General features: G+C 40.9%; 3 protein-coding genes across 4 annotated transcripts in view; 1 reads left to right on the top strand and 2 right to left on the bottom strand.

Moving 5' to 3' along the window:
- Positions 1-4,038: 4,038 nt before the first annotated feature.
- LOC103281646 (homeobox protein MSX-1) lies at positions 4,039-10,401 on the bottom strand. 2 transcript variants are annotated; one of them, XM_008123647.3, is made up of 4 exons: positions 10,023-10,401; positions 7,166-7,575; positions 5,791-5,954; positions 4,039-4,420 (listed from the first exon to the last, which is right to left on the bottom strand). In XM_008123647.3, exons 2-4 carry the CDS (start codon positions 7,494-7,496, stop codon positions 4,295-4,297), a joined length of 621 nt encoding a protein of 206 aa, XP_008121854.2. In that variant the 5' UTR covers positions 7,497-7,575; positions 10,023-10,401; the 3' UTR covers positions 4,039-4,294. The 2 variants fall into 2 exon arrangements, with proteins under 2 accessions (XP_008121854.2, XP_062818620.1); XM_062962550.1 differs by having other exon boundaries at positions 7,166-7,552.
- Positions 10,110-12,769, bottom strand: LOC134293804 (uncharacterized). The gene is made up of 2 exons (XM_062962549.1): positions 11,649-12,769; positions 10,110-10,245 (listed from the first exon to the last, which is right to left on the bottom strand). The coding sequence occupies exon 1, from the start codon at positions 12,342-12,344 to the stop codon at positions 11,664-11,666; it is 681 nt and encodes a 226-aa protein (XP_062818619.1). The 5' UTR covers positions 12,345-12,769; the 3' UTR covers positions 10,110-10,245; positions 11,649-11,663.
- A 134-nt stretch (positions 12,770-12,903) lies between these two features.
- The window catches only part of sympk (symplekin scaffold protein), a 59,924-nt gene continuing 55,538 nt past the window's right edge, over positions 12,904-17,289 (top strand). The window contains exons 1-3 of the mRNA XM_008123648.3: positions 12,904-13,059; positions 15,042-15,210; positions 17,086-17,151. Of these exons, the coding sequence (XP_008121855.2) occupies positions 15,097-15,210; positions 17,086-17,151 (180 nt within the window). The 5' untranslated portion in view covers positions 12,904-13,059; positions 15,042-15,096. The remainder of the gene's footprint in view (positions 13,060-15,041; positions 15,211-17,085; positions 17,152-17,289) is intronic.

The following is a 17,289-nucleotide window of genomic DNA, read 5'->3' as shown; positions in this document are numbered from 1 at the left end:
CTCCCAAATGCAGGTGTTGTCAAACTTTTTCAATCGTGGAGCAAAAGTTTCTCATGGAGTCCCAAGAAATGGTAGTTAAAGGACCTTTGCCTTTTCTGCCATAGAGGGCCAGTGCCTACACTACCAAACAAAACACAAATTATCTGCTTTGAACTGGATTATACTGCAGTGTAGACTCATATAATCCAGTTCAAAGCAGATCATGTCAATTATCTGCTTTGATCATCTGGATTATATGGTAGTGTAGAAGGAGCTTCAATGTGCCAAACCTGTAAAATAGGAGCATTCTCTGGTTCTCTTCCACCAGAACTTTGCATAAAACTATTGTTATTAACTCCCCGATGCCAAATGGTTTGGGGAAAAAAAATCAATACAGTAGAGTCTCACTTATCCAAGCTAAACGGGCCGGCAGAAGCTTGGATAAGCGAATATCTTGGATAATAAGGAGGGATTAAGGAAAAGCCTATTAAACATCAAATTAGATTATGATTTTACAAATTAAGCACCAAAACATCATGTTTTACAACAAAATGGACAGAAAAAGCAGTTCAATACGCAGTAATGTTATGTTGTAATTACTGTATTTATAAATTTAGCACCAAAATATCACGATATATTGAAAACATGGACTACAAAAATGGCTTGGATAATCCAGAAACTTGGATAAGCGAGGCTTGGATAAGTGTGACTCTACTGTACTATTTAACAACTGGCCACAAGGGAGCACCACAGTAACAGACACTGGAACATAATGGATATATTTGAGAACCCTTCTACACTGCCATATACAGTAGAGTCTCACTTATCCAAGCCTCACTTATCCAAGTTTCTGGATTATCCAAGCCATTTTTGTAGTCAATGTTTTCAATATATCGTGATATTTTGGTGCTAAATTCGTAAATACAGTAATTACTACATAACATTACTGTGTATTGAACTGCTTTTTCTGTCCAATTTGTTGTAAAACATGATGTTTTGGTGCTTAATTTGTAAAATCACAACCTCATTTGATGTTTATAATAGGCTTTTCCTTAATCTCTCCTTATTATCCAAGATATTCTATGATTCTAAGAGATATTCGCTTATCCAAGCTTCTGCTGGCCCGTTTAGCTTGGATAAGTGAGACTCTACTGTAATCCAAAGCAGATAACCTGGATTTTATATGCCTTTATTTGTATTTTTTCATTAATTTTATTGTAAGTTATCTTTTTATTTATTATATTTTATTATTTTCTTGTATTATTTTTAGTTATTTTCTGTTATTATAGTATTTTATTGTATTAATTTTTTAGTGTTTTTAATTATTTTTAGTGTTTTTTAAATTATTTTTTATTGGGTTGCTAGGAGACCAAGTTGGAGGAGCTTAGCCTTCTAACTGGCAGCAATTGGATAAAAGCAATTATTCCTCTCCCTCCAATTAGGACTTTATTTTTCTTTTCTTTTTGTTGTATCAACCAAGAGCCGTGGATGATGGGTCGTGTTGTCAAATTTCGAGGTTGGGGGGCCTGTAGTTTTGTTGTTTTGTCTGGTGCCGTGATTCCATCACTCTTTAATATATATAGATGTAGATGGGGCCTGAGTTAAATCCAGGTTTTCAAAACAGCAATAAGGGATACAGTGTTCCCTCACTTATCGCTGGGGTTAGGTTCCAGGACCACCCGCAATAAGTGAAAATCCGCAAAGTAGGGATACTATATTTATTTTAATGTTTATACATTATTTTATTAGTTATACACTATTTTAAGTCTTTATCAACCAATCCTGTGTTGATAAATCACCTTTCTCCTCCCGTTGCTGCTTGGGCTCCTTTTTTCTCCCTTTTGCTTCTCCTTCCTCCCTTCCTTAGGCTGTAAATTGTAATTTTTATTATTTATAATAGTCTTTTAAAGTTTATTGAAATACCGCGATATAGCGAATCTGCGAAAAGTGAACCGCGAGGTAGTGAGGGAACACTGTAGTCCAAATACAGTATTGACAAGTCTTTTTTATTGAAAATGCATTGGCACACACACTGGTTGTTGCAATAAAACAGGCTATTGCAGATTGGGATAGGAGGAAAGCTAGATTTTGGCAGTTCATATAAAGAGCAACAGGTGACAAATCTGGTAGCTTATGGATGCAAACACAATGGGAATTCAGGTGCTGGCTTCCCGGACAAAAGTACCAGGTCCCTGAGAGCATTATCGGACCATGTTGTTATACCATCATAGCAATACGTTAGTTCCACTTGGTCTCAGCCATACCACACGATGGCTGGGTCTATGTTGTCATTTAATGCAGTTTGAAACTGCATTATGTGGTCAGGGTAGACTCAAATAATGCATTATATGAGTCTACACTGGCTGCATAATGCAGTTCAGTGCAGTTAAACTGCATTAAATAGGTCTATAGGTAAAGGTTTTCCCCTGACATTAAGTCTAGTCATGTTTAGAGATGAGGTTGCTGCTCATCTCAATTTCTAAGCCGAAGAGCCAGCGTTGTCCATAGACACCTCCAAGGTCATGTGGCCGGCATGTCTGCATGGAGCACAGTTACCTTCCCACAGGAGCAGAACCTATTGATCTACTCACATTTGCATGCTTTCGAACTGCTAGGTTGGCAGGAGCTGGGGCTAACAGCAGGAGCTCACATCACTCCCCAGATTTGAATCACCAACGTTTCGGTCAGCAAGTTCAGCATCTCTGCGGTTTAATCTGCTCCAACCAGGGGGCTCTAATAGGTCTATACTGATCATACAATGCAGTTTCAAACTGCATTATATGGAATATAGATCCAACCAACGTCGGAAGAGAATACTTCAAGAACATGGCCATACAGCCCGGAAAACATACAACAACCCTCCAACCAATGTTGTTTTTATTTCACCCATTAATGTCCTCCATTCCCTATAATTATAATTAACTAATCTGTATACAGATATCTCAGGCCCTATCTATACTGCCATATAAAATCCAGATGATGTGCTTTGAACTGGATTATATGGCAATGTAGACGCATATAATCCAAAGCAGATAATGTGGGTTATCTGCTTGGATAATCGGGATTATATGGCAGCGTAGAGGGGGCCTCATATAGCTTTCTTCCATGAATGAGCCATATATATGAACCCTTCCACACAACTGTATAAAATCCCACATTATCTGCTTTGAACTGGATTATATGGCAGTGTAGACTCAGATAACCCAGTTCAAAGCAGATATTGTGGATTATCTGCCTTGATATTCTGAGTTATAGGGCTGTGCGGAAGGGGCTATGCTTAATTCCCACTTACTGTATATACTCGAGCATAAGCCTAGTTTTTCAGCTCTCTTTTTAAGACTGAAAAAGGCCCCTCGGCTTATACTCGGGTGAGGGTTATATTTAGGTTAGCTTATATTTGAGAGTATATGGTACATTTATTATTTTTCTCTATTATTATTGGTATTATTACATTTATTATTTTTCCCTATTATTGTTGCTTCTATTACATTTATTTTACGTTATTTTTATTATTAATAATACATTTATTATTTCACTCTGATCTTATTATTATTATTATTGCATTTATTATTTTACTCTATTTATTATTACTTGTATTATTTTCCTGTATTTATTATCATTATTATTATTACATGTATTATTTTACTGTATTATTATTAAAATGATACATAAGCACATTTACATTGAATAAGATGAGAATAATGATTTGATCAGAGTTGGACAGTCTTCTCTTAAATTTGAGCTTTTGGTAAATATTCAAAAACATTTAACCGACTGATGCCTCAATTAATGTAATTTTATTGGTATCTATTTTTATTTCTGAAATTTACCACCCTCGGCTTATACTGGAGTCAATGTTTTCCCAGTTCTTTTGTGGTAAAATTAGGTGCCTCAGCTTATATTCGGGTCGGCTTATACTCGAGTATATACGGTATATCCCACTTCTTATTACTTTTGTTTGCTGCTACAGCATAATATTACAGTACATCCTATTGTCATGCTATTTTGCCATCATAGCGCTCTTACAGCTACAATATTTCAAAATATCAGACAACTCAATCTCAAAGCAAGGGTATTTATGTTATTGGTGGGGACAAAAACATACAAATGACGCTCTTAAAGCACAAATGTAGTAGCAATGCAATAGAAAGTATCCACTATCCTGGAGAGGATTTCAAATGGAATATTATGGTGTTAAGGAATGGTGTGAAAAGGCCCTAAGAGTTGCCGAGTTTAAGAACTGGGGCTTGATGGGTAAAATAACAATTTAAGAGGGGAGCCTATGCAACTTCATCCCTGTTGCCTTAGCTTGGTTTTAATGCCATCCCAAATGGTATTGGCCCTTTAGCAGGTTGCCCTTCGTGCCAATGCGGCCACTTGGATACTGCTTCAAGAAGGCCCGCCGTTCACGAGCACGCCGGTTCTGGAACCAAATTTTTACCTAAAAGAAAGAAGAAGAGGATGTCAGGAACTGCATAGGAACCCTGCCTGCTTGCTCCTTCCCATAGGAATATCTATATATATAAAAGGGTAATGGAGTTTCGGCCTAGGACAAAACAACAAAACTACACATCCCAGAAACACTAAACTTGACAGCACAACCCCTCATCCATGCCTCTACGTTCATATAACAAAAAGAAAAGAAAAATAAAGTCCTAATTAGAGGGAGAGGAATAATTGTTTTTATCCAATTGCTGCCAGTTAGAAGGCTAAGCTCTGCCTACTTGGTCTCTTAGTAACCCACTCAGCCCAGGGGACAGGCAGAGTTAGGCCTCACTTAGGCCTCTTCCACACTGCCTATAAAATACAGATTATCTGATTTTAACTGGATTATATGGCAGTGTAGAATCAAGACCCTTCCACACAGCTATATTACCCATTTATAATGGACTTAATGTCAGGAGAAAACCTTTACCCTTTACCTTAACTACCACCAATTCCTCAATACTTTATTTCCCACACCACCATACTTCGCCACAGCAACGCGTGGCCGGGCAAAGCTAGTCTATATATATAAAAGGGTAATGGAATTACGGCACCGGACAAAACAACTAAACTAAATGCCCCACAACCTTGAAAATTGACAGCACAACCTCTCATCCATGCCTCTACGTTCATACAACAAAAAGAAAAGAAAAATATAGTCCTAGCCACAGCAACACATGGCTGGGCACAGCTAGTCTATATATATAAAGGAGTAATAGTGTCCGTTCCTCCCACTAAACAATAAAAGTACAAGCCCCAGAACCTAGAAATTTGGCAACACAACCCACCATCCTTGCCCTTAGGTTCCGACAACAAAAAGAAAAGAAAAATAAAGTCCTAATTAGAGGGAGAGAAATAATTGTTTTTATCCAATTGCTGCCAGTTAGAAGGCTAAGCTCCGCCCACTTGATCTAGCAACCCACTCAGCCCAGTGTTAATAAAAGAATAAAAAATAAAATAAATACAAATGAGACAATAAAATAATAAAAAACACTAAAAAAATTAATACAATAAAATAATACAACAAAATAATAAAATATAATGAATAAAAAAGATGTTACAATAAAATTAATTAAACATACAAATAATGTCAAATAAAAATTCCACAACAATTTTTAACCAATACTACTACCACTTTGCCACAGCAACGCGTGGCCAGGCTCAGCTAGTGTGTTATATAAGATAGGAATATAGAAATATGCCACCTGAGATGCAGCTCGGTTTCAGCTTTAGAACTGGAATAGGTAGAAGCCAAAATGTTTTGCTCTGATAGAGAAGAAGATAGGAAGACAGATAAATAGGTAGGTAGGTAGGTAGACTCCTTACCCGGTTCTCTGTGAGTCCCAGTAGCAGTGCCAACTCCCTCACCTGCCCGGTACTAAGGTAGTAGGCTTGCTGGAAGCTGTTCTCCAGGACTCCCAGTTGAGCAGCCGAGAAGGGCACCCGGGGGCTGCGGGAGACCGGCCAAGGGCTGCCGGCCTGCTTCACCTCTGTGGAAAAGGGAAGTTTAATATATCCGATGACAACAGGTCTTGTCTTGGCCGCCAGCATGCTGGAGTGATATATTAAAACCATGATACAAGAGTTTGCATTCCCAACCCAAACTTCTGGAAACCAGAGTTCAAAGTCCTACAATTGAGTCCCCATTGCATATAAATAAAGATTATTTATTATTATTATTATTATTATTATTATTATTATTATTATTATTATTATTACTTGTGATTCCATGAGACCAGAGTTAGAATTCTCACTCAGTGGTAACTCATTAAGTGGTCTTGTGTCAGCCTCATATGAGTTACCATTGAGTGAGGATTCTAACTCTGGTCTCATGGAGTCACAAGTAATAATAATAATAATAATAATAATAATAATAATAATAATAATAATAATAATACAGTAGAATCTCATTTATCCAAGCCTCGCTTATCCAAGTTTCTGGATTATCCAAGCCATTTTTGTACTCAATGTTTTCAATATATCGTGATATTTTGGTGCTAAATTCGTAAATACAGTAATTACAACATAACATTACTGCATATTGAACTGCTTTTTCTGTCAAATTTGTTGTAAAACATGATGTTTTGGTGCTTAATTTGTAAAATCATAACCTAATTTGATGTTTAATAGGCTTTTCCTTAATCCCTCCTTCTTATCCAAGATATTCGCTTATCCAAGCTTCTGCTGGCCCGTTTATGTTGGATAAGTGAGCCTCTACTGTAATAATAAGGCCAAGATCAAAAAATCAGCTGATGACCCAAAATGCAGACTGTGCAAGGAAACCGGCAAAATCATTGATCATATCCTCAGCTGCTGTAAGAAAATCGCACAGACAGACTACAAACAGAGGCACAACTATGTGGCCCAAATGACAAAAATGGCTTGGATTATCCAGAGGCTTGGATAAGCAAGGCTTGGATAAATGAGACTCTACTATATTATTATTATTGTATGACACAGTAAACAAGATAGATATGCTGGATTTCGTATCACAAAATCACAAGTCGAACACTTCCCAAGTGTCTAGGACTGTGTGATGTATTTTCGGATGATGCGCGTAGATCCCAGTAGGGTGGCCTTTTGCAGTTATTATTATTATTATTATTATTATTATTATTATTATTATTATTATTATTATTTATACCCCGCTTTATCTCTCCTGAAGCAGCATTTCAGAAGCTTATGCAAGAAGAAGCCTTACTTGGAGCGCCAGGAGGCTTGCAGCGAGTGCAGTTGATCCAAGAGCAGCCTTGGATCTCCTTGGGGTCTCCAGATGGTTCCTTGCAATCCCCTTTTTCTCCTTCAGAACCATCCACAGCCAGGATGGAACGGATGGAAAAATCGGCCATGCGCCGAGGAGAAGCTGTGGGCAGGTCCCTTGGCTCCAGGTGATCCAAGACCTTCATCTGAGAAGCTGCCTCATTGTTGGAAAAGGACCTCGCAGGAAGAACTTCAGCCGGACTATCCATGTTGGTCATCTTTCTCAGCGGGCCCTGGTTTCGGGAAACAGCCGTGGAGACATGCAGCTCCATCTATTTAACAGCGGAGCTGAGATTTCGAGGGATTTAGCCCAAACCAATCCATGGTCCTGTTAGGAAGGAATGAGGTCACCTGGAGATTGGATTGGAAAGCAATTATGGGATGGAAAGGTTTCCTCTTACTCAGCATGACACTCGATCCCACAAGTTGGAAAAGTGGCTAGCAACAAGGTTGGCCTCCCTCCCTCCCCGTCCCCTTCATTTCTAAAACAAGAGGATATAGTGGCTTTACATAAGGCAACCTCTACTAGCAGGGACTCAAGAGCCGACATCTTACTTAGCAAGGTCCAAGAACGTAAAAAAAGAAACAGGGTCAAGGTGATCAAACATAAATGATGCTCACAGGTAAATCAGGTGAGGCAGAGCCAGAGTCACAAAGCAGATCAGGACTCAAACCAATGAGGAATCAAGTGAATCAAGAAACAACCTACTCTTTTTACTCAAATCTAATGCTCACCTTGTGGGGCTAAATGACCTCTCCAAAATTTGGGTGCCCATAATATCTGTGTAATACGGTAATCTTAGGCCCCTTCTACACTGCCATATAATCCAGATTATGAAAGTCGATAATCCACATTATCTGCTTTGAACTGCATTATATGAGTCTAAAGGTTTTCCCCTGATGTTAAGTCCAGTTGTTACCGACTCTGGGCAACTCAGGTTGCTCCTGACACGAAAATAATAAATAAATAAATAAATAAATAAATAAAACCGACTCTGGGGGTTGGTGCTCATCTCCATTTCTAAGCCAAAGAGCCAGCGTTGTCCATAGACACCTCCAAAGTCATGTGGCCAGCATGACTGCATGGAGCGCCATTACCTTCCCGCCAGAGCGATACCTATTGATCTATTCACATTTTGCATGTTTTTGAACTGCTAGGTTGGCAGGAGCTGGGGCTAACAGCAGGCGCTCATTCCGCTCCCGTGATTTGAACCTGTGACCTTTTGGTGTGCAAGTTCAGCAGCTCAGCGCTTTAACACACTGAGCCACCATATAATGAGTCTACATACACACACACACACACATATATACACACACACATACACATACAGTAGAGTCTCACTTATCCAACATAAATGGGCCGGCAGAACGTTGGATAAGCGAATATGTTGGATAATAAGGAGGGATTAAGGAAAAGTCTATTAAACATCAAATTAGGTTATGATTTTACAAATTAAGCACCAAAACATCATGTTATACAACAAATTTGACAGAAAAAGTAGTTCAATACACAGTAATGCTATGTCGTAATTACTGTATTTACGAATTTAGCACCAAAAAATCACGATGTATTGAAAACATTGACTACAAAAATGCGTTGGATAATCCAGAACGTTGGATAAGCGAGTGTTGGATAAGTGAGACTCTACTGTATATGAGTCTACGCCACCATATAATCCAGTTCAAAGTGGATAATCTGGATTTTATATGGCAGTGTAGAAGGGCCCTTAGTGCTGAGACAAAGCCAACGGGGAAGCTGCTTCAGAAGTTTCTTTTTTTAAAAAAATAGTTTTTATTGAATGTTAAATTTTTCATACAATAATTGCTTTTATCACATAGCAGATATTTAATTTATCATACAATACTTGCCTCTCTTTTTTATATCTACTGTTGATTAAAATCTACTACATCGTTAACATTTGTCTATCTATCTAGTTTCTTTAAGGGATGTCATCTCTCATTTAATTGCATTGACTCAATGATATGGGATCCTGGGATTTGTAGTTTGGTGAGGCATCACAATTCTTTGGCAGAGAAACCTCCAGACCTTGTCAAACAACAGCCCCCACAACTTCATAGCATTGAACCAAGGTAGTTAAAGTGGATCATTCTACAGAATATATGCATCCCAGGATTTTCCTTTCAGTTGCTGGAAGCTTTGGTGTCCTAACACTTGCAGGAAATTAGACTTGAACCCAAAACCCTAAAGTATTGAATCAGGACATCTTCAGAGACATGGTCCTTCATGCCAACTGGGTGGGATTTGGAAGGGGGGGGGGGGGTGAATTTTAAATGGTATTTTAATTTGTAGTCTAACCTAAAAGTACACTGTACGAATCGATTTTAAAGTGTGACCAAAGTCTATGATTGTTAGCTGGCTTGAGTCCCCAAGGGGAGAAAGATGGGGATAAATGAAGTAAATAAACAGGTTTATTATTATTATTATTATTATTAATAATAATAATACCTACTGGCCCTTCAGGCTATAAACTTCAGAAAATGAGGCCTCTTCTACGCTGCCATATAAAATCTGGGATAAAGAGAAAATCTGGGATCAGATCTTGGGATATAAGGACAGTGTAGAAGGGGCCTCATATAATCCAGTTCAAAGCAGATCATGTGGATTATATGGCACTGTAGAAGGAGAATGAATTCTCTACAAATCTTGGGATCTGTAGTTGGGTGAAGCACTGGCTCTCTTGGGCAAAAGTCTCATAAAACCACAACTCCCCTGATCCCATTGAGCCATGGCACTTAAAGTGGTGTCAAACTGCATCAATTCCACAGTATAGACGCACCTTGAAAGCTAGTCCTAGATTCTCAAACTATAGCTTAGCTCTTCTCCATTTGGCTTCCATTGGCCCTCTTCTTATTTAATGCTCTCGTCCTCCTTTCATCTCGTCCTTGATGCCTCGAATCATATTTCCTAGGAGCCTCGGTTGCTACAGACATTTCCCTGCTTTTGCGCAGCGTTGTCAGGAGAAAACATGGTCCATCCATCAGGTTTCCGGGATTAAAGATCTAGAAGACACACAAAAGAAAGCGGGGGCTAAAGAAACACAATTAACTAATTACCTCCTGCCCTTCTAATCCTAAACGGAGGAGGCTTCGTAACCCAATCTCTGCTGCACCCCATGGCACAATAAGCCTCACAGGCAGGCAGCTCAAAGCAGGCAAGGCTCATGTTTTGGGGGGGGGGGGGGGGGAACAGGCGACTTGATATGCTGTTTAAAGGACCCCAAACAGAGGGGGGCTATGTAGTTTTTAATATATTTTATGTTCATGACACGAAAGATTAAACGTTTTCATTTTTTATATTCATACTAGAGTATACAGCAGGGGTCCCCAAACTAAGACCCAGGGGCCGGATGCGGCCCATCGAAGCCATTTATCCGGCCCCCATGGCACAAGGGCAGAAGGGGGTTAGACTAAATGACCCAAGGGGTCTCTTCTTCTCTTACAACCATTATTATTATTATTATTATTATTATTATTATTATTATTATTATATTTTATGACACAGCAAACAAGATATATATGCTGGATTTCGTATCACAAAATCACATTATTATTATTATTATTAACATTGAGGCTGGGTGGCCATCTGTCAGGGGTGCTTTGCTTGTGCTTTCGGTGCACAAAGGCAGAAGGGGATTGGACTCAATGGCCCAAAGGGTCTCTTCCAACCCTCTTTATTATTATTATTATTAATAATAATAATAATAATAATAATAAAAATTGAGGCTGGGTGGCCATCTGTCAGGGGTGCTTTGCTTGTGCTTTCGGTGCACAAAGGCAGAAGGGGATTGGACTCAATGGCCCAAAGGGTCTCTTCCAACCCTCTTTATTATTATTATTATTATTATTATTAATAATAATAATAAAAATTGAGGCTGGGTGGCCATCTGTCGGGGGAACTTTGCTTGTGCTTTCGGTGCACAAAGGCAGAAGGGGATTGGACTCAATGGCCCAAAGGGTCTCTTCCAACCCTCTTTATTATTGTTGTTGTTGTTGTTATTTTATTGTATGACACAGCAAACAAGATAGATATGCTAGAATTATTATTATTATTATTGCTCGGTGGCCAACTATAGTCCGGCCCTCCAACGGTCCGAAGGATCGTGAACTGGCCCCCTGTTTAAAAAGTTTGGGGACCCTTGGTATACAGTATAGTTAGGCAATCCCTCATTGTCTGAGTATGATGGCCTTTCAGGTGCAATGTTTTGGCGGCAGATACATAGGTGAACATGGAGCCCTATTCTTGCCCTGCACGTTCTTCCACTGTGAGGACACCGTGGAAGAACCCAAGTGGAAGGCAGTCCCGGTCAGGGTTGGCTTGATGCGCCTTCCTCTTGGCATGATTCTCCCTTCTGCCCTCCATTCATCCCTTTTCAAATTCCACAGCACTGCTGGTCACAGCTGACCTCCAGTTAGAGCGCTCAAGGGCCAGGACAGATCGTAATTTTGTCTATTGTTTCCAAATGCTGGCTGAGATCTTTTGGCACGGCACCCAATGTGCCCATCACCACCGGGACCACCTGCACTGGTTTCTGCCAGAGTCTTTGAAGTTCAATCTTGAGGTCCTGAGAGCGGCTGAGTTTTTCCTGTTGTTTTTCGTCAATGCGACTGTCACCTGGGATGGCAACATCAATGATCCAAACCTTTTTCTTTTCCACAACTGTGATGTCTGGTGTGTTGTGTTCCAGAACTTTGTCAGTCTGGATTCGGAAGTCCCACAGTATCTTTGCGTGTTCATTCTCCAATACTTTTGCAGGTTTGTGATCCCACCAGTTCTTTGCTGCTGGGAGGTGGTACTTGAGGCATAAGTTCCAATGAATCATTTGGGCCACATAGTTGTGCCTCTGTTTGTAGTCTGTCTGTGTGATTTTCTTGCAGCAGCTGAGGATATGATCAATGGTTTCGTCGGTTTCCTTGCACAGTCTGCATTTTGGGTCATCAGCTGATTTTTCGATCTTGGCCTGAATTGCCTTTGTTCTGATGTCTTGCTCCTGGGCTGCAAGGATCAGGCCTTCTGTCTCCTTCTTCAGGGTCCCATTCGTGAGCCAGAGCCAGGTCTTCTCCTTATCAGCTTTTCCTTCAATTTTCAAGGAACTTTCCATGCAATGTTTTGTTGTGCCATCTATCAGCTCTAGTTTGTAGTGTGATTTTCTTGTACTGGTTTTTTGTTTGTTGTGCTTTGAGGAGTTTCTGATTTTTGACTTCAATCAAAGCAGGTTCTTCACTTTGCTTTACAGATTCTGCCAGGGCATGTTGTTGTTGTTGTTGTTCTTCTTCTTCTTCATCATCATCATCATCATCATCATCATCATCATCATTATTGCAACAAAGGTTGGATGGCTAACGGTTCTTTTACTTCATGCCTATCAATTATTTTAAGTTAGATCGTGAAATGTCTCTGTGCCAAATTTGTTCCGGATCCCTTGAGCCACGGAGCAGCCTTTGTGGTACAAACCAACCAACATACATACATAACCTTCCCGCAAACAACTACATTGCCCACAACTGTTTGCAAGCGGCAGCCATTTTTAAGCGGCAGCCGTGTTCTGATAGGCTGGGAGGGGGGTGACGTCAGTGGCTGGGCTCGAAAACACATTCGGCTGGAAACGCGAAAGGGAGGGGGAAAGAGGAAGGCGGTGACGTATTGTTAGAACAGGAAGACTACATTACCCAGGATCCCTTTTTTATCTGCGCATGCGCAGTAATGGGTCATTGAAATTATTTGGAGGAATTTGCGATGGCGGATATGGTGGCTTGATGGAGTAAAGGGAAGAAATGTTTGACTCCTTTCGGTGAAGAAGGAGCGAGGCTTCGTCGGTAAGAGAAGAGGGAAAGGGAGCGTGGGGCCTAGTGACTGTCAAGGAGCCTGCTGGGAGTAATGGGTTGTCATGGCAACAGGAAGGGGATGAGGTCATTGCGGGGGGGTGGGGGGCTTTCCTGGAGGAAAGTTATTTCCTTGGGCAGTTATTCTGCTTTGATATTCTGGGTTATATGGCTGTGTGGACAGGGCCCTTAGTAGGCCTTGAATTGGCATGAGCCGAGAGTGTGATGCAGCAGCTAGGAAGGCCAATGCAATTCTAGGCTGCGTCAGTGCGTTTTAAGGTTGCGTCAGTACGGGCCGACTAGAAATTTAAGAATACACAATCCAAACCCTCCTGACAAATGGCTATCCAGCCACCCATGAGCTTCCTACACCGTTCCTCATAGAGTTTGGCTTCCAGACCTTTGACCATTTTGGTTGTTCTCATAGAATCATAGAGTTGGAAGAGACATCGTGGGCCATCCAGCCCAACCCCATTCTGCCAAGAAGTAGGAAAATCTCATTCAAAGCACCCCAACAGATGGCCATACAGCCTCTGCTTAAAAACCTCCAAAGAAGAAGCCTCCACCGCACTCTGGAGCAGAGAGTTCCACTGCTGAACAGCTCTCACAGTCAGGAAATCCTAATGTTCAGGTGGAATCAACTTTCCTGTAGTTTGAAGTCATTGTTCCATTGTTCTGCTGATCTAGTTTCTAGGTCAGCAGAAAACAAGCTTGCTCCCTCCTCCCAATGACTTATCATCACACTTTGATACATGGCTTTCATGTCTTCCTCTGGACACATTCTAACTTGTCCATCTCCTTCTTGATTTGCTTCACCCAGAACTGGACCTAGGTGAGATCAACCAGATTAAAATATTTTGGAAAATGGCATTCATAACCTTTTTTGGGGGGGGGGGGGGGAATCCTTTTGAAGATCATAACTTTTTAGAAAAGCATGACCTTTCAGAGAAGAGCCAAAAACCCTTTAGAGTAGAATCTTCTCTTTTGGTATACAACCAGATGCAATTATGCAAAGCAATGGTTTCCATTGTTAGACTGAATAACCTGTTAAAACTGAAGACCTGGCTATGTACGCAGGCATTTGAAGAATAAGCATGTGTTGGCTTCGACGCGGTCTGAATTACGGCTCTTGTATAAGGTCTGGTGGATGAATGGCATAAGCACTTTGCATTGTTTTAAACTTTGTATATTGTATTTTATGACTGTTTTAACTGTTTTAATGTTTTAGTTCATTGTATATCAGTGTAATGGCATCAATTGCCACTTGTAAGCCACCCTGAGTCCCCTCTGGTGAGAAGGGCAGGGTATAAATAATTGAAATAAATAAATAATAAATAAAACAGAGATTTGCCATTGTGTAAAAACAGCAGAGCTTAAGGCCCTTTCCACTCAGCTGAATAAAATCCCACATTTTCTGATTTGAACTGGGATATATGGCAGTGTGGATTCAGATATTCCAGTTCAAAGCAGATATTGTGGGTTATTCTGCCTTGATATTCTGGGTTATATGGCTGTGTAGAAGGGCCCCAAGCTATCCCCTACTAACATTGCCATTTGAATGACTGGGGCCCTTTCTACACTGCTTTGAAGTGGATTTTAACTTAGTGTTCATGCGGCCCGCCCTTGTTATATTGCTTTCTGACTTTGTGTTGTACTGTATATTATTCTCTATTGTATTGTTTAATTGTATTATGATATGTTGTTTTTATATTTTGTTATATTGTATTGTCCTGGGCATGGCCCCATGTAAGCCGCCCCGAGTCCCCGTTGGGGAGATGGTGGCGGGGTATGAATAAAGTTTTATTATTATTATTATTATTATTATTATTATTATTATATGGCAGTGTAGACTCATATAATGCAGTTCAAAGCAGATAATATGGCTCTACTTTGATAATCTCAATTATATGGCAGTGTAGAATCCAGCCTGGGAGTTTTCTTGTTGAAATATTACTTTCCATGCTTAATTTTAATAGGTCTTGCTCTCATTTGTTGGAGTTTGGCTATTGAAGAAGTCAAAGGTCAGGAACCATGGCGAATGTGAGCAGCGCAGGAGACCCAGGTATCTCCAGGATGAGTATTGCATCCCAATTCTTTTCTGGAGAGGAGACCACTGGCATCGATACCATGACCACCTCCGAAAGGGTAAGGCAGAGTCTCTTATAAACTGAACTGATGATCTGGGTCTAAACTGAGGATCTGGGTCTAAACTTTAGACTCTAGGGCAGTGGTACTCAACCTGTGGGTCACCAGATGTTTTAGCCTTCAACTGCCAGAAAGCCTAACTGCTGTCAAACTGGCTGGGATTTCTGGAAGGTGTAGGCCAAAACACCTGGGGACCCACAGGTTGATAACCACTGCTCTAAGGGTTGCAGCTCCCATCAGCTTTAGGAAACATTTACATGAAGCCGCAAGGAGAGATCATCAGGAGTTTCGGGGTGCGGTGTCATCTCTATGCAGATGATGTCCAACTCTGTCACTCCTTCCCACCTGTTACTAAGGAGGCTGTCCAGGTCCTGAACTGAACTGGATGAGGGCCAACAAATTGAAACTGAATCCAGACAAGGCAGAGGTCCTCCTGGTCAGTCGGAAGGCCGAACAGGGTGTGCTGGACGGGGTCACACTCCCCCTGAAGGCGCAGGTTCGCAGTGTGGGGGTGATCCTAAACTCATCATTGAGCCTGGAGCCCCAGGTCTTGGTGGTGGCTAGGGGAGCCTTCGCACAGCTAAAATTTGTGCGCCAGCTGCACCCGTACCTTGAGAAGCTGGCCTTGGCCACGGTGGTCCATGCTCTTGTTACATCCCAATTAGACTACTGCAACACACTCTATGTAGGGCTGCCTTTGAAGACTGTTCAGAAGCTTCAATTAGTCCAATGGGAGGCAGCCAGGTTGTTAACTGGAGCGGCATACAGGGAGCGCACTAGTTCTCTGTTACGTCAGCTCCACTGGCTGCCGATTAGCTACCGAGCACGATTCAAAGTGCTGGCTTTAGCCTATAAAGCTCTAAACGGTTCCGGCCTAGCTTACTTGTCCGAACGTGTCTCCCGCTATGACCTACCACGTAATTTAAGATCTTCGGGGAGGCCCTGCTCTCGGTACCGCCAGCCTCACAGGTACTAACGAGACGAGAGACAGGGCCTTTTCAATGGTGGCTCCCCAGCTGTGGAACTCCCTCCCCAGCGACATCCGGCGAGCTCCATCCCTTTTGAGTTTTAGAAAGAAAGTGAAAATCTGGCTATGCAAGCAAGCATTCAAAGAATAAGTTCCGTTGGCTTTGACTCGGTCTGGACTAAGGTTTATGTACAAAGTTTTGTGGATGAATGGCTCAAGTATTTTGTATTATTTAAAATCTGTTTTTAATTGCTTATGTTTTATTCTTTTGTATTGTTGTGTATTGGCATTGAATTCTGCCAGTTTTGTAAGCCGCCCTGAGTCCCTTTGGGTGAGAAGAGCGGGATAGAAATAATGGAAATAAATAAATAAATAAGTAATGTATGATGAGAGATGCTGAGAGTAGCATCCCTCACCATACACCAGGCATGGGCAAACTTTGGCCCTCTATGTGTTTTGGACTTCAATTCCAAAACAGATCTGCCAATAGGCCGCAGGTCGGGGTGAGCTCTAGCTCTTGCCAACCTAGCAGTTCGAAAACGTCCAAATGTGAGTTGATCAATAGATCCTGCTTTGGCGGGAAGGTAATAAAGGCGCCATGCAGGCAACACAACCAGGAGGTATCTACAGACAACAGGCTCCTCGGCCTAGAAATGGAACAAGAGCACCTCACCTTGGCCAGAGTTGAGCACCACCTCCAGAAAACCAGAGATGAGAGGGGAAGCCTTTTCCTTTGTGCTGTATATTTGTATATTAACATTTTTGCAACACATTTTCTAAAGAAAATCAAGACTTTTATAACAGTCAGTACTAAAAACATTCACATATGTTCATAGATTGAAAAAGATAGATGAGAAAAGTCCTGTTATGTGTCAGCATTGATCGGATTTTTTATTTTGTTCAAACAGGTTGTGGATTTGCTGAACCAAGCTGCCTTAATCAGCAATGAATCGAAAATCACAATCCTCAAGCAGGTAAGTGACTTCATTGCATGAAAGTGAAAGCTCCTTTGGCTCTGTTTAAATCAGATTATTTGGACCTCATCTCCCAGAATTCACAACTGACTGTATCTTGTTTAGCAGGACCTGATATCTCCAATTAGCAAAGATTTT

This window comes from Anolis carolinensis, unplaced genomic scaffold (assembly GCF_035594765.1).
Source record: "Anolis carolinensis isolate JA03-04 unplaced genomic scaffold, rAnoCar3.1.pri scaffold_10, whole genome shotgun sequence".
Classification (NCBI taxonomy): domain Eukaryota; kingdom Metazoa; phylum Chordata; class Lepidosauria; order Squamata; family Dactyloidae; genus Anolis; species Anolis carolinensis.
The sequence above is the reverse complement of the archived record's forward strand: the minus strand, read 5'-3'. Positions and strand labels throughout refer to the sequence as shown.

Excerpts from the sequence above, each read along its gene's own strand:
- LOC103281646 (XM_008123647.3), bottom strand. The coding sequence starts at position 7,496 with ATGGAGCTGCATGTCTCCACGGCTGTTTCCCGAAACCAGGGCCCGCTG. Across the intron at positions 5,955-7,165 it reads CAAGCCTCCTGGCGCTCCAA|AGGTGAAGCAGGCCGGCAGC; the intron begins GTAAGGCTTCTT and ends CCTTTTCCACAG. Across the intron at positions 4,421-5,790 it reads TGGGACTCACAGAGAACCGG|GTAAAAATTTGGTTCCAGAA; the intron begins GTAAGGAGTCTA and ends TCTTTCTTTTAG.
- LOC134293804 (XM_062962549.1), bottom strand. The coding sequence starts at position 12,344 with ATGGAAAGTTCCTTGAAAATTGAAGGAAAAGCTGATAAGGAGAAGACC.